We start from the raw sequence: 15,000 nt of genomic DNA, 5'->3' as shown, positions 1-15,000 counted from the left end.
GTGACTAATTCAACGAGCACAGTCCAGAAGTCACACACACACATTGCAGATGGATACGCAACAGTAATAACTGCCATAATTAACTGCCCTTTGTACCACCCAAGCTCTTAGGGTCTCAGTGAACATAGAGGAATATTCTTATTGCTTCATATAATATCATAACCTACATATTACGTTTTCTAAAGGAGGACAGAGAGACGTATCTTCAAATCTAAAATAGTTTAATTAAATTATATGGAGATATACGTATATATACAAAGCATAACAAACTATATATAATTTAAAATCATAATGTATTAGACATAATATTTATCTTTTCTCTGTAATATTACAAATGTACTTCTTCAGGTGTTTTTTCATTTTTGATTTTAAACTATAGAGAATCTGCTGTTACAAGCAAAGATGTGCAATTTATGGAGGGTTGGGAAGCAGCATGTAGTGCCATTAGAGTCCTCCCATCCCTCCGCGTCCCTCCGCGTCCCTCCGCGTCCGTCCGTGTCCGTCCGCCGCTGATTGTCCCCACGTGTCTCTGACCCACGCGTGTCCTCAACCCTGCCAGGCCAAGTCAGCAACCAGGGACCCCAGTGTGATAACCGCGATCTATCTACTACAGTATATTTTATATTACCTATTTTTGATAGTGTCCAAGTCCTAACCCTGCCTCTACCACATTCCACTGCACAGTCTTGACTTGGGACCAGACCTCGGCCCTGATTTAGCAAAGTTTTGTGGGTGTTACGTCATTGTTCGGGAAGTGTCTAAAAATGCCACTGTCTAAAAAATGGTGTGCAGGACAGATATCAGAGCTAAACGTATGGTACACAGGGCATGGATATATTCATGTGGAACGTCTAGTCCTCAAGTTTCTATTCACACAAACCTTTAATAAATCAGGGTCCTGAGGGGTTTTTCTTCTTTCTTTTTTCTTTTTTTATGCAAAATCTTAGATTAAGCACAAGTGGACCAACAAATTGTAAAGCTGATAGCTGCCAGTCTAAAACGGCTTAGACCAAATATCTAGGAGAAGCCAGGGGGGACTTCACACATACGGTTTGAAACTCCCTCCTCTTCTTGAGGTAAGATTTTAAATTTGAGGGGTAAGAAAACGAGGCTGTTCTAATTAATAGAAGCAGCTTTACTTGTGTCAGACCTTGGAATGACACGTTCTTGCTGAGCTCCACGGATTTAGTTAAATAGTCGACATAGAATACCTTCTTAGACCTCCTGAGAAAGCACACTGCCTACCTACCTGATGTCCCTGTCTCTCTCGCTCTCTGTGTATGTGTATGTGTATATGTACATCCACTCAGAATTCCCCCGCATGAAGTTGGGTGGTGTCTGCAAAGCACCAGAAGTCTGGAAAGGAGACCTGGTTGACTATGGGGACCAGGACTCCACTCTTTTTTATACACCGGTGTTGCCTGTTTGTGAAAAAAAAACAAAAAAAAAACAGCCATGGTTGATGAAACAGGAAGGGAATGCTTTGGACTTTTTGGTCTATTTTTGTGTGTGTGTGTGTGTTTTTTAAATAGTTTCAGAAGTGTCTTCTACTCAGTTGAGTGGCTGTGTGTTTGCGGGTAGTGACTTGTTTGTGTCCTTGACTTAACATTCCATTATATGCCCCTAACAAGGGCTTTTTAGTCAAATAAAAATAGTTTCCGAAGCGAGAGTACTTTCTGTGAGCTCGCAGTTCAGAGCTCTCATCAGATTTACAGAATGTTCGTCGGCAAGCGACAGACGCCAGGAAGGGTTGCAAGGGTTTTATTGTGTTGCCATAGTGACCTCAGATGGATGGATTGATTTTTTGACATGTTTCTCGGAAAAATCTTTTCCTGCACGGGGGTCTTCCCGCAGGCGCCTCGAGCTTTCGTCCTCGTTGTCTCTAAAAATCAGTCCTCTTTTTCTGCCCCTGACACAGTTCAGGATCAGACTCGGCAGATGGACCAAGAGTGGCCTCATCTTTCTGCCCATTAGGTTGACGCTGGTTTGTTGCTTTCGCTGTTCATGCTAATAAGCATTTCTGCAGTCATGGTGTGTCAGCCCCACACACGCACACACACACACACACACACACACACACACACACACCCAGCAGAGCAGAGCAGAGTGAGTCTGAGTAATAATAAACTGTAGTAACAGCTCATGACTCCTGCAGAAGCCATCTGCTGGACTCAAAAGGAGGATGCCTCCGAAATCTCTTCATCCAAATTTTGCAGCCTGGAGGGCTCCAGGAAACGTGCCTGCCGTGGTCTCCCAGTGCCTGGTGATCACAGGCTGTGTGGCACAGCGGGGTGAGGGGTAAGGTGGCACGTCAGTGGCACCCCAGGGAAGTAGGCGAGGTGGTGAATGTGGTGGTGTTTTTTTTTCTGTGAAAAGACTGTAAGGCTGTACGTGTGCATGCTGAGTGACCCGGTGCCACAGCATGGTTAAATTAAGCCTGTCGCCGTGGGGACCGACGTGTCACTGAGTGCATCATCTCCCCCGGTAGCACCCTCCGTTTGAGCCAAGATGGCGTCACTGCAGCAGTCACAGGTCACTTCTGCCTCTGACTCCATCGGTGTTTTCTCGAGGTAACTGCCACAAATGATTCATCATGAATCTGCAGAAGTTGGGCACATGTTCCGTCCTCATAAAGTACTTCATGCATCTGTCCATTTCTCTTCCTACACGTGGCCATCCTAACATAGCTATCTCAAGTCTATGCATCTATTCAATGAAATTTAGATATGTGTAGAGATAAAAAAAAAAAAAGAAAAAAAAGAAAAAGAAAACAGTTCTGTAATGTTTACAGTGTGAAATATTATCAGCACAAACCATTTGTTGTCTTGTAACTGCTGTTTGGAAAATTGGCCACATTTGTGTTGGAGCTATATATGTAGCTGCTATTTTTATTGTATACGTCAGGTATGGAAGGGTCATAACTTGCGGTAATTTGTGGTCACGGGCATTTTGTGTAGTAGTTTTAACCTGACACATACACAAGCTGGCTGGAGAGGTGTTTTAATGCGTTTGTTGGCTTGAATATTTTATGTGGCTCACAGCACAGTGTGATTTTTGACTTCTTTTCATCTGAGCAAAGTGGGAAGTTTATGAAGATGCCAAGCCAGATCAGGGCCAGATTGAGTCAGGTTACGGTCAAATTAGGACCAGATTAGGGTCTTTGTCGGGGATGGATCATGCCAGATCCAATCCAGAGTGAGACGGTAAATTTTTTGACCAGAACGGAACCGAACATGCATTGGAGATAGCAGCCAAGACAACCTGTAGCAGGAAACAGTGAGGTGCGATGTTGCTGTTGACAATGACTCACCAGTGGCACAGGACAGGACAGGCTGTCTGTCTGTACATCATGAGACTAACTGGTGAACATTGACATAAACTACTGCCATTAGGGATACAGAAGCACAACTAAAAGCACATGGTAAAGGAAGGGTAAAACAGAACTTGCATGTGCAAGAAATGTACGTGTACATGCAAATACAAAGATGTTGACGCCAACCCTGTACATAAGAAGAAGTGCATGATGGGGAAAAAAATCTCTCTTGTGCCAGCATGTGTCTTTGATGTTATTTCCAATGGTTGTATTTGTTGATTTGTAATATTGTTCTGATTTATTTTGATCTTTGGGTATTATTTTGTATTTTTCAAAGGCTTGTGAATATATAAATATGTATTACGGATGTGTAGTGGTACAGAGTACTCGCATGAGAGAGTTTTTTATACGAAGATGTTTATAATTTTTGTTTTTGTTTTTTTAAACAATTGCTCTTATTAGGGATGGAGTTGAGATGGACTACTGCATCTCTGTGTCTCTACTTCCAATAAACAATGTTTCAAAAGACAAACCTTGCGTCCTGATCGTAGTCATGCAGCCTCTACACATACATTCATACTTCATATACATTACATAGACATTATGTTGAAACACACTCACATACTGGGTGAATGTGGAAATGCTTGTCCTTCAGGATTTGATTCGTAATACTTGAGGAGATGGAATTTGATTGTTTGAAATTAACAGCCTACACAAAAAAATGTCCAAAAATGGCAATATTTTTGACATCGCTTATGCCATAAAAGGGGGAAAAAACATACTGTAATAGTACTTTGACAATAGTAGGATCCCGGTCCCAAGCCTCTTGATTTGCTGTTTGCTCTACATGGAGGGGAGAGTATACTCTTCCAAAAAGAGAGCGCCTTCATGGAACCCACGCTCATTCTCCTGACACTTCAAATCAGTGTGCCCAGAGGCTGTTTTCTTTAGTCGACAGTCAGACTGTATGTCTCTACAGCGTCAGTCGCTCTTAGGCCTTGCGGAGGAAGGAGATCTTGAGGGACTCTGGGATGGCCAGCTGCTCGGCATGCTGGGTAGGGGGCGGCTGGTAGGAGAAGGTGACGGGAAAGACCCTGCGCACGTCCATCAGCAGCTGTGGGGGCTGGCCGTCGGAGCGCCCCTTCAGCTGACCCTGAAGGACACACGGAGAGACAGGACAGCAGGGCTTCATATCTCCACACACAGTACAAACAAACAACCCACAGGAATCACCTTCACAGGGACCTTTCAACATGCAGTCTGGAGAGTCTGTTGAAAGGTCCCTGGTATTTGAGATCAACAGCCAATCAGATTACACCACTCTCTTCCGGGCTCCAGAGGCATTGTGTTGATTGGCTGGAGTTGTTTATGGCTCGGTCTGAGCCTATTGGTTTGTTTATCAATTACAGCATCAGAATTGTGTACAGGATGTTTTTTTTGAAGCGCTAGATTAGAATCACAGACTATTGGATTAGATTACAATCACAGACCCTACCTTTAAGGGGAAACTGATTATGGATAAGATCATCTTGACTTATGCAAAATATTAAAAACAAGTGCAGTTAGAAATCAAGTAATGAATTAAATCAATTCTGTATAATAAAACATATATTCTGTGGAAAATGACACAGATGTATAACCATTTGGATGTTACTGGAGGCTTTTAGGGGCCCCAAATGAACAAATATTTGTACCTGTACAATACGGATAAAATTGAGTGTGACTCTCTCCTCTGCATCACTTTGCGGGGTGTAAAGAGTTAAAATCTTGACAATCTGTGAGATGAAAAAAAAACCCCAAAAAACTTGAAACATGAGATGTGGGCGTTTCATTAACACATTCTGGGAATGGACTCATATCTGGAAATATATTAGATGAAAATCGCGTTCCGTTCAAAAGCTGCCCACCTGTTGAGTCGACAGCACATGGCAAGTCTGGACCATTGCCGCCGCGTCGGCCTCCGACTTCTTGCTCATTTGCAAGAGCTGGGCCGCCTGGATCAGTGGCTCCAGCGTGGCCACAGCGCCCCCTGCCTGCAGCCCACGGCCACGCAGCCACTCCTCCAGCAAGCTCACGTTGTACCTGGTGGGCATGGAAAGATCCAAACACAGAGATTAGCTTCAGCCCAACTACATTCCAGAGAGGGTCTGTAAAGATTCATTAAGTTTTCATTTGAAATGGGAGTAGAATTTTAAAAGAGCAGTTTAAATGTTGCTGCAATAAACTAGCTTTGTAAAACCTATTAATAATGGCAGCAGATGAGAGCACAGTAGGCAACCTCCTGATAAGGGCAACCTGTACTCTCTTGTGAGCCCCTATTGGTATTGCTAAATGTCAGCACTGATGGAACAGTGGCTTTAACATATGAAATAGGACATTCCCCACATTCCCATCATATCTTGTAAAAACCTTGTGGATGAAACTACGTGTGTCAGCACTTTGATGTCTCTCTCAAATTCAAATTCAAATTCAAAGGGTGCTTTATTAGTATGACTCTCTCTCTCTCTCTCTCTCTTCTCTCTGTCTCTCTCTTTTTCCTGATCTGCAAGCGGCGGTTCCAGCAGCATGTCCTTGATGTGCTGCTGGAGAGGAAGTGTCTCTCTCTCTCTCCCGCTCTCAGTTTCACGTCAGTTCAGTTCAAGTGTGCTTTATTAGCATGACAAATATGTTTGCATTGTTAACCCTCATCTTGTCCTTGGGGTCAATTTGACCCCAAGCAGTGTTTAACATCATAAAATACAGTGCCTATAGAAAGTCATCATACCCTTTTGAAATAGTTACTTTTTTTGTCTTACAGCCTGAAATCAAAACCCATTTTAAAAAAAATCTTTTCCAGTTTTATTAACAAATTTAGCTGTACAACATCAAAATAATGAAAAAAAAGTAAACAGTTCTGAAAATTAATAAAAAATGAAAAACTAGAATAACAAGGTTGGAAAAGTCATCATACCCCTGACTTAATACTTTGTAAAGCTTCCTTTTGCTTTCATTACAGCCATCAATCTGTTTGGATATGTCTGTATTATAGCTTTGCACACCTAGATAGGGGAATATTTGCCCAATTTTCCGTACAGAAATGTTAAAATTTAGTCAAATTCTGTAGGGAATGGCGATAGACTGCTCTCTTCAAGTCAATCCACAGATTTTCTATAGGATTTAAGTCAGGGCTCTGACTTTGCCACTCAAGGATATTCACCATCCTATCCTTAAGCCACTGCTTTGTTCTTTTGGCAGTATGTTTAAGATTATTGTCGTGTTGGAAGGCGAATGACCTCCCCATCCTCAGCTGTCTAGGAGAGGGACGCAGGTTTTCCTTAAGAATGTGGGTGTACTTGGCAGCATCCATTTTCCCTTCTATCCTGACCAATTGCCCAGTTCCTGCTGAAAAGAAACATCCCCACAACATAATGTTGCCCCCACCATGCTTCACACTAGGTATGGTGTGTTTTGGGAGGTGTACTGTGTTGGTTTTCGCCAAACATTGCGCTTGGAGTTCAGTGCAAAAACACATCTGGAATATTCTGCTACCATGTGGAAAAAGCTTATATGGTCAGATGAGACTAAGATCGAACTTTTTGGAGACTAAGATTGAAGTTTTTGGACTGAGCTCCAGGCGCTAACCAAACACAGTATACACACCCAAACACACCCAAAACACACCATACCTACTTTGAAGCATGGTGGGGGCAACATTATGTTTTGGGGATGTTTCTCTTCAGCGGGGACTGGGCAATTGGTCAGGATAGAAGGGAAAATGGATGCTGCCAAGTACACCAAAATTCTTGAGGAAAACCTGCGTCCCTCTCCTAAACAGCTGAGGATGGGGAGGTCATTCGCCTTCCAACACGACAATAATCTTAAACATACTGCCAAAAGAACAAAGCAGTGGCTTAAGGATAGGATGGTGAATATCCTTGAGTGGCAAAGTCAGAGCCCTGACTTAAATCCTATAGAAAATATGTGGATTGACTTGAAGAGAGCAGTCCATCGCCATTCCCTACAGAATTTGACTAAATTGTAACATTTCTGTACGGAAAATTGGGCAAATATTCCCCTATCTAGGTGTGCAAAGCTATAATACAGACATATCCAAACAGATTGATGGCTGTAATGAAAGCAAAAGGAAGCTTTACAAAGTATTAAGTCAGGGGTATGATGACTTTTCCAACCCTGTTATTCTAGTTTTTCATTTTTTATTAATTTTCAGAATTTTTTTTCATTATTTTGATGTTGTACAGCTACATTTGTAAATAAAACTGGAAAAGATTTTTTTTTAAATGGGTTTTGATTTCAGGCTGTAAGACAAAAAAGGTAACTATTTCAAAAGGGTATGATAACTTTCTATAGGCACTGTATATGGTTCACTTTTTTTGTTTTGCTTCAAGTTTCATGACTTTTCCTCATTTGAAGGGTACAACAGAGTAAACATGAAATTTGCACAAAAATATGTTTCCAATGTCCTGTAAAAAAAAATAGTTACGTTGGTGGTATTGGGGTCAATTTGACCCCATTTTTATGAAACATGATGAAAATGAATATTTGACAAATTATGGATATTATTATTGTAATAGTATGAGAACATGTAGTTATTATCATTATTGCATATACAAGTACATATTACATATACGTTATTTTGGCAGGTCTGAAAAAGTCCAAAAAGTCAGCCTTTGGGCTGTTGACACTGGATTGGCCATATTGCCAGTCAGGGTTCCAGGGTTCATAAAGGGGTGTGGGGGGGTGGGATTGTTTTGTAGGGCTTTTGATGGTGGTTATTACACTCTTGTTAAGTACCTACCACAAAAAAAATTGGGTAAAAAAAAATAATTTTAATCATTTTTTGAGAGTTTTTTTAGCTGGGGTCAAATTGACCCCAAGGACAACGAACGTCGGTAAGATTTGAGGACAACATGAGGGTTAAAGCAGAACATTTGTCTCTCTCTCACCGCGGTTCCAGCAGCACATGTCCTTGATGTTTTGATATCGCTCTCTCTCTCTCTCTCTCTCTTTCTCTATCTCTCTGTCTCTCTCTCTCTCTCCCCCCTCTCCCTCTCTCTCTCTCTCTCCCTCTCTCTCACCTGATCTGTAGGCCGCGGTTCCAGCAGCACATGTCCTTGATGTTTTGATATCGCTCTCTCTCTCTCTCAAATTCAAATTCAAATTCAAAAAAGCTTTATTGACATGACAAGAGCACTTGTGTTGTCAAAGCATATTATAACAATAATCAGTGAACTTTAAAACACAAAACTGACAATGAAATAATCAAAATAAATAATAATAATAATTAAAAAAAAATTAAAAAGTTTTTTTTTTTGTTAATAGTGAAAAACAAGCAGGTCTAGAGGGGAAAGAAAGGAAATATAATATAAAATATTTTATAATAAAAAAATAAAAAAAAACTTAAGATAGTAATAGAAAAATAGAAATGAAATTGGATGTGACGAGAGCAGGCGAGAGAATCTGTTCATTGTCCATTTGCGAATGTACTTTCTAATCTTAATTTGTGGCACTTATACATATATTGTGCTGCTAGCTCAACTGTTTTTATGTCTTCTCCTAAGAGAATTTTCATTTTAGAATTGGCATCTAGAGACAGAAATTGTGAATCATTTTGGATAAATTTTGAAAAGAAGTTGTCTCTGATTGATTGATAAATGGGACATCTCTGCAGAAAGTGAGTTTCATCCTCAACCTCCTTCATCTCACAATACCTGCATAGGCGTTGATGTCTTTCTTGCCAAGATTTTTTGTGGCGACCTATCTCTATTTGGAGTTTATGATCACCTAATCTATATCTTGTGAGGCAATTTATTTGAGGTTGTTTCAATGTTGTTAAATACTTAGCTAGTTCATATTCTCTATTTAGTTTACTATAGCTGTCCAGTTTTTTGTTGGATCGGACTTCATCATGCCATTGCATAATGTAGGCTGCTTTATTGTTTTTGTGAGCTATATTCAGGGATATTAAGTTTATGTCAGAGATGTTATATTTATTTAAGAACAGTTGTGTGAGATTAGTTTTTTGCTGCACTGAGGTGTTAGAGAGTAACGCCTGATGATGAAGACTCGTGGTGTTAGAATTCTTTAAGTGTATCATGTATTTTAATGTTCTTTTTATGATTGCAAGGGACATGGGGAAGCGACCCAGTTCTGCTCGACAGGCATTATTGGAAGTGCTTCTATGGACATGCAGAATAGATTTACACATTTCCAAGTGTAACATTTCTATTTCAGTCTTGTCCCATGGTTTTTTAGAAAGAAGTAATGAAGGACCCCATATTTCTGAGCCATAGAGCAGGATTGGTGTAATAATGGCATCAATTATTTTTAACCAAATCTTAATGGGTGGTTGATATTTGTTAACTGTTTTAAACACTGTATAGAATGCTCTCCGGGCTTTATCTCTTAACGTCTGTAGTCCTGTGGTAAAACTGCCAGATGCATTTATAACTAATCCTAAATATGTATAATTAGTAGTGTGATCTAAAATATCGGGGCCTAATGTGAATATGTATTTATTGTTTGTTAACCGTGCTTTCTTTTGAAATATCATTATTTTAGTTTTACCTAAATTGACTTTTAAGGACCAAGTTTGGCAATATTGATTTAAAATGTCCAAATTGTGTCTCAAGCCATCCTCAGTAGGTGAAAGCAAAATCAAGTCATCGGCAAACATGAGAAATTTCACATCAGTATCGTGGAGAGTTAGTCCAGGAGCAGCTGATTTTTCTAATAGTGTAGCAAGTTCGTTTATATATATATTAAATAAAGTGGGACTTAAGCTACAACCTTGCCTTACTCCACGTTCTTGTTTAAAGAAATCTGTTCTTTTGTTACCTATGCGAATACTATTAATATTATTTTCGTACATTGATTTTATTATATCGTACGTTTTTCCTCCAATTCCAGCCTCTAAAGTTTTCAAGAAGAGTCCTTTATGCCAGATGTTATCAAAGGCTTTCTGAAAATCTACAAAGCATGCAAAGATTTTTCCTTTTTTGGAGTTATGTACATGTTTGTTTATTAGTGTTTGAAGTGTGTATATGTGATCAGAAGTTCGATGTTTTGGTAGAAAACCAATTTGACTTTTGCTGAGAATTTTGTGGTTGTCAAGGAATGTTTGAAGACGTTTATTAATTATGCTACAAAACAACTTTCCTAAGTTGCTTGTGATGCAGATACCTCGGTAGTTGTTTGGATCCAATTTATCACCTGATTTAAATATTGGGGTAATAATGCCTTTATTCCAGATTGCAGGGAATGTACCACTGTTGAGGACCAGGTTAAAGAGCTTGGTTATGGCCTCTTGAAGTTTTGAGTTGCTATATTTTAGCAACTCAGTGGAGATACGGTCAATGCCGGAAGCTTTTCTAAGTTTAAGCTTTTTAATTTTGTCTTTTACTTCATCTAGTGTAATGGGTATATCTAATGGATTTTGGTAATTTTTAACTGTATCTTCTAAGCACTTTTGTTTGGTTATTATTGAGAGCTGCTCAGGTTCCAGGCTTTCTGGGTTCTGATAAAGTTTACTGAAATGGTTCATCCATATCTCGCTGTTTTTTATTTGAATTTCAGATTTAGCACCTGTACCTGTCAGTTTTTTCCAATTTGACCAGAAAGTGTTTTGATTAAGTGATAGCTCAATATTCTTTAGTTCTTTGGACATGTAGAAGGATTTTTTGTTTTGTATCAATTTTTTGTAATTTTTTAATTCGAGATGGTATTTTTCTCTAATATCTGTATCATTTGGGTTCCGATGTTTGATATTGGATAACTCTCTTAATTTTATTCTGGCAACATTGCAGTCTTTATCAAACCATTTCTCTTTGAATTTTGTGTTATTTATTTTACTAGAGGTTTGTTTTATATTAGCCTTTCTTGCTAAATGTATTAATATATTGTTTAGATGGCTACAGGCCATATTTACATTCTCTGCATTAGACTGGTATTTTCTCTCTCTCTCTCTTTCTCTCTCTCTCTGTCTCTCTCTCTCTCCCCCCTTTCTCTCTCTCTCTCTCTCTCCCTGTCTCTCACCTGATCTGTAGGCCGCGGTGCCAGCAGCACATGTCCTTGATGTTTTGATATCGCTCTCTCTCTGTGACTCTCTCTCTCTCCCCCCTCTCCCTCTCTCTCTCTCTCTCTCTCTCTCTCACCTGATCTGTAGGCCGCGGTTCCAGCAGCACATGTCCTTGATGTTTTGATATCGCTCTCTCTCTGTGACTCTCTCTCTCTCCCTCTCTCTCTCTCTCTCTCTCTCTCTCTCTCTCTCTCTCTCTCTCTCTCTCTCTCACCTGATCTGTAGGCCGCGGTTCCAGCAGCACATGTCCTTGATGTTTTGATATCGCTCTCTCTCTGTGACTCTCTCTCTCTCCCCCCTCTCCCTCTCTCTCTCTCTCTCTCTCTCTCTCTCTCTCTCTCTCTCTCTCTCTCTCTCTCACCTGATCTGTAGGCCGCGGTTCCAGCAGCACATGTCCTTGATGTTTTGATATCGCTCTCTCTCTGTGACTCTCTCTCTCTCCCCCCTCTCCTCTCTCTCTCTCTCTCTCTCTCTCTCTCTCTCTCTCTCTCTCTCTCTCTCTCTCACCTGATCTGTAGGCCGCGGTTCCAGCAGCACATGTCCTTGCGCAGCAGCAGGCAGTTGAGGGCGCTGGCCACCAGCAGGTGGCTGAGTTGGCGCAGGGCTTGCTCCAGCAGCGGCAGCGCCATCTCCTGGCGGGTCAGCGCCGCGTGCAGCGCACCCAGCTCCCGCAGCACCTGCGCCATGGTGGGCGCCTCCGAGCCTGGCGCACGCGGGTCCGAACCGGACCGCTTACGAGAGCTGACCAGCTTGGCGGCCGAGCCAGACAGACCCGGGATGGTCTCGCTCTCGAGCATGGCCGGAACTGTGAGACGAGAGACAGTGAAAGAGGGTCTTAAAAAAAGAGTTTATGAAACGTTGCCAATAGGCTGCAGGGGAACCCATTGACCCAGATGGACTATTGTGTGACAAACATTTTCACCAAGTTGATTACAGTTGAAATCAGAATTTAGAAATTAACTTAAATACAAGGATCCTGTGGTCATCCATCAAGAGTGCAGCACAGTCAAAGCATGTGTGCACTGCACAGTGAAAAGAGGAATACCAGCGGGGTGCAGACGAATGAAAATGAAAATGTCCTGCCGAAAGGAACAAAGTTAATGGGGTGTCATAGAAACTGGCTGAAGGGACAGCTCGGCATTATGGGAAAGGCATAAATGCTGCGACCAAGCAGACAGACAGGTGTGAACAAGAAACATATCAGAGAGGGAAAGAGAGACAGGAGAGAGAGAGGGAGAGAGAGACAAAGGGAGGGATAGAGAATGTGAGAGAGATGGATAAAGATAGAGAGAATGAGAGAAAGCGCGAGGATAGATTGACAGAGAAAGAGAGAGAAAGGAGAGCGATGGCGAGGGCATTGTCAGACCGATAATGGGCTGCAGCCGGCCCTCGCAGATGGACAGCAGCTGCTGATAGGCCTGGATGCGCAGGTCACTCAGCGCCCGGCTCGTCTCGCTCACATCAAACGCCAGCGGCAGGAAGTCCTCACAGCCACCCGGATCCTGTCAGGCCAACGCAGAACGCAGAACGCAGAACAGAGAACAGAGAACACAACGCCAACGAGTCACCACTCAGCATCATAAAAATAATACAAACACATATCGCGCATGTCGGCCAGAAATAACACAGCATATCGCATGTCAGCCGTGTAGCAATTGTCAATGTAATTGACTAATGTAGCGGCATTAACAACAGACATACTGTAGTCTCAAAGCCCTTGTCATTTACTAAGACCTGAGGCAGCATCCCTCAGAGTGAACTAACTGAGGGAGTGGAGCCAGTGTTATGTTATGCTATGTCCACAAATTAGGACACAAGGGGTAGTGTGTGTGTGTGTGTGTGTGTGTGTGTGTGTGTGTGTGTGTGTGTGTGTGTGTGAGTGTCTCTCTCTCTCTCTCTCTCTCTCTCTCTCTCTCTCTCTCTCTCTCTCTCTCTCTCTCTCTCTCTCTCTCTCTCTCTCACACCTGCTTTGCTGAATGCTGGGTGAGGAGGTCTGCAAGTAGGCAGGTGTTCTTCAGCCATAGAGCAGTCATGTCCAGATCATTACAATGTTTCTGTAAGGAGGAGAGAAAACAAGAACAACTAAGAAACATGTGCAGGAAATGTGCAGCACACACACACACATACAGTCAAACAGACAGACACACACACGCACAGACACACACACAGACACACACACACACACACACACACACACACATACACACAGATAATGACACAGACACACACACACACACAGTGAAACAGATACATAGCAACACAAAAACACAAACATCAAAACTCTTGAAGAATTCAGGAAATCAATTGCTCAGAGAGGAAAATAACTGATTTGTTCGAGTTGCCAAACAGTACGTCATCACAGCTATCAGTCCAGTCCAAGTAATGGACCGTGGATCTCTCTTGTAAGAGGCATCCATTATTGTCTCTCTGTTACGCAACACAAGGAGCTGTTATCAGTGGCCATGCCTGTGTATGAAGAGAGGCACAGTGCGGTCAGGGCTCGCTGGCCTCTGTGATGAGAAAGCGCTCTCTGCTAATTGACAGCTAGATGGGACATATTGGATTTACATCATGCACTCACGACATCATCAGGACACTGGTGCCTCTCATGCGGACTAGTTCTCTCTACATGATCCCCCAAACATCAACCCTGGAACATGAATATGTGGCTCATGGCAAGCCCTTGCAGGCTCAGGCCTGTTCTGTTTACCCCCTTTGCCTGCTTATGACAGTGGTCCACAGAAGACATCTAAATCTGATTTAGACTAGATGACTATGTCTCTGATGCATTGTCTTTTAATGATTTACTAGTATAAACGATTTTATTACTCTTGCATTTGTATGCTTTTATTATAATACATATTTATTATTATGCTTTTTACTATTATTCTTTACTTTTGATTCTGTAAAACACATTGAATTACCCTCGTGCAGTTCTTCAACGGTGCTATTGTGAGTTAGATTTATCTGTTCCTTTTAGTATGGCTAAAGCACTGTATTTGAGACATTACAATTGAATAATGCATTTACTACTCAGTGTCTCCGATGGCGATAAATGTCCAGTAAAATTTACCATAATTTCCCGACTATTAGCCGCGGCTTATACTGTAGCCTACATTGATTTTGCAAAATGTCTTCCGTTATGAGGTTAATACAGGGGGGCAGTTAATATGGTGTTACAGGTAATATGTTTTTATTTCTTTTAACTGGCATAAAATACTGTCCTGCAGCTTATACGCAATGCAGGAAATTACTGTGTGTAAAAAGACAAAAGTGTCTGCTAAATACCACAACCATAACCATAACCATAAAGTAAAGCCATGTGAAGTGTTGTGCGCTGACCTTGAGTGCGGCCTTGATGCCAGCCACAGCGTTGGCACAGAGGGAGCGTGCCCGTGCCTGGTCCCCGCTGCAGTCGGCCTGCCGCACACACAGGAAGAGCACCCGCGCGGGCAGACCCAGCGGCAGAGACAGGGCAACGTCCACGCGCACGTCTGCCACATACACACACACACACACACACACACACACACACACAGAGGAACATGGGTTAGAGATGTGCTGCTACCAGGCTTACCATAGTGCACTTTACATTTATAAGTCAGATAACAAG

At 41.8% G+C, this 15,000-nt stretch overlaps 1 protein-coding gene across 1 annotated transcript in view; it reads right to left on the bottom strand.

Annotated features, from left to right (window-relative positions):
- Positions 1–3,728: 3,728 nt before the first annotated feature.
- si:dkey-110c1.10 (unconventional myosin-Vb) overlaps positions 3,729–15,000 on the bottom strand; it is a 28,279-nt gene continuing 17,007 nt past the window's right edge. The window contains exons 29-35 of the mRNA XM_062555308.1: positions 14,730–14,881; positions 13,352–13,441; positions 12,754–12,889; positions 11,895–12,192; positions 5,221–5,395; positions 5,008–5,088; positions 3,729–4,466 (exon numbers count right to left, since the gene is read on the bottom strand). Coding sequence (XP_062411292.1) covers positions 4,305–4,466; positions 5,008–5,088; positions 5,221–5,395; positions 11,895–12,192; positions 12,754–12,889; positions 13,352–13,441; positions 14,730–14,881 — 1,094 coding nt within the window. The 3' untranslated portion in view covers positions 3,729–4,304. The remainder of the gene's footprint in view (positions 4,467–5,007; positions 5,089–5,220; positions 5,396–11,894; positions 12,193–12,753; positions 12,890–13,351; positions 13,442–14,729; positions 14,882–15,000) is intronic.

The sequence above is a fragment of the Sardina pilchardus genome, chromosome 15 (genome assembly GCF_963854185.1).
Source record: "Sardina pilchardus chromosome 15, fSarPil1.1, whole genome shotgun sequence".
NCBI lineage: Eukaryota > Metazoa > Chordata > Actinopteri > Clupeiformes > Clupeidae > Sardina > Sardina pilchardus.
The sequence above is the reverse complement of the archived record's forward strand: the minus strand, read 5'-3'. Positions and strand labels throughout refer to the sequence as shown.